At 52.0% G+C, this 1,406-nt stretch overlaps 1 protein-coding gene across 1 annotated transcript; it reads left to right on the plus strand.

Annotated features, from left to right (window-relative positions):
* Positions 1–320: 320 nt before the first annotated feature.
* Positions 321–1,390, plus strand: LOC112141412 (microtubule-associated protein RP/EB family member 3; the record flags this gene model as incomplete). The annotated part of the gene is given in 2 exon segments (XM_024264541.2): positions 321–466; positions 732–1,390. Coding segments are annotated over 2 exon segments (587 nt in total), but the record flags the coding sequence as incomplete, so codon positions are not given.
* Positions 1,391–1,406: the final 16 nt, after the last annotated feature.

Genomic DNA, 1,406 nt, shown 5'->3' on the forward strand with positions numbered 1-1,406 from the left:
CGGTTCCGTTCATGTCCCGGTTCTGTTCGTGTCACGATTCCGTTCATGTCCCGGTTCTGTTCGTGTCATGATTCCGTTCTTGTCACGGTTCCGTTCATGTCACGGTTCCATTCATGTCACGGTTCCGTTCATGTCACGGTTCCGCTCGTGTTTTAGGGCCACGGTTCGGATCGTGTCACGTTGTACCATATCTATTCGGATTGATCCCTAAAATGCATGTTTGTCCACATTAAATGTTAATAAAACAGTTGAATCCATACGGATCTCCAGGCTCAGTTCTGATCCACCTGAAGAAGTTCTGACCGTTCTTTGTGCTGCAGGAGCGGCGTACTGCCAGTTCATGGACATGCTGTTTCCCGGATGCGTCCTCCTGAAGAAGGTCAAGTTTCAGGCCAAGCTGGAGCACGAGTTCATCCATAATTTCAAAGTCCTTCAGGCCGCCTTCAAGAGGATGAGTGTGGACAAGGTGAGATGATCCTTCATGAGGGAGCTCCTTCCCCTGCACCCGATGACGGCGTTCTGAAACGTTCTCTGAAACGGCGTTCCGGTGGAAGTTCTCACAGATCCTCACAGCTTCCATCCTGATCTGAACCATGAGGATCTGCCGGTCGTCTGCTAAACTCGTCACCACAGAAAAAGCTCCGCCCCCAGTGCAGCAGACCTTGGTGGGGGGTGGGATGGGGGCGGGGCAACAGTGCGTTCTAACCGTGTCCTTCTGTTTCCTGGTCCAGATCATTCCCGTGGAGAAGCTGGTCAAAGGGAAGTTCCAGGACAACTTTGAGTTCGTTCAGTGGTTCAAAAAGTTCTTTGACGCCAACTATGACGGGAAGGAGTATGACCCGATTCTGGCCAGGCAGGGGCAGGACGCAGTCCCGCCCCCCAACCCAGGTGATCATTTTTGCCACAGACCAAAGAGGCACGCAGGTAACAAAACCCGCTCTGGCCGTGCTGCACGCTCCGACCGAGCTTTGGATGGCTCTGACCCAATTCACTGCTCAGGCCCGGCTTGCTGCTCGGTGCTGTGCAGTGAGACACTGCATGAAGACCCGAGTCCACCTTCGCTGTCCTGCTTCCCGCCGCTGACGCAGCCTCATTTCTGCAGGGGGCGGGGCCAGGTGCAGCCTCCTTGGCTGATTCATTACCCAGCTGTGCAAGATCCGGTCCAAACATGACCCAGAACTAGAACTGGAAGAGAAGTCTGACCCTCAACTGCAACCTGAACCAAAACTGGAACATGAACCTGAATCAGCCCCTGTTTTGATCTACAACCTTAAACTAAACTCAACTAGGTTCTGAATCAGAACCTGAAACTAGTTCTGAATCAGAACCAGGTTCAAGTTCTAAGCCAAGTTCTAAACTTCAACAGAATCTGCTACAATAAGATTAGTTCATTTATTCCATGGTGG

This window comes from Oryzias melastigma, unplaced genomic scaffold, assembly GCF_002922805.2.
Source record: "Oryzias melastigma strain HK-1 unplaced genomic scaffold, ASM292280v2 sc05963, whole genome shotgun sequence".
Lineage (NCBI taxonomy): Eukaryota > Metazoa > Chordata > Actinopteri > Beloniformes > Adrianichthyidae > Oryzias > Oryzias melastigma.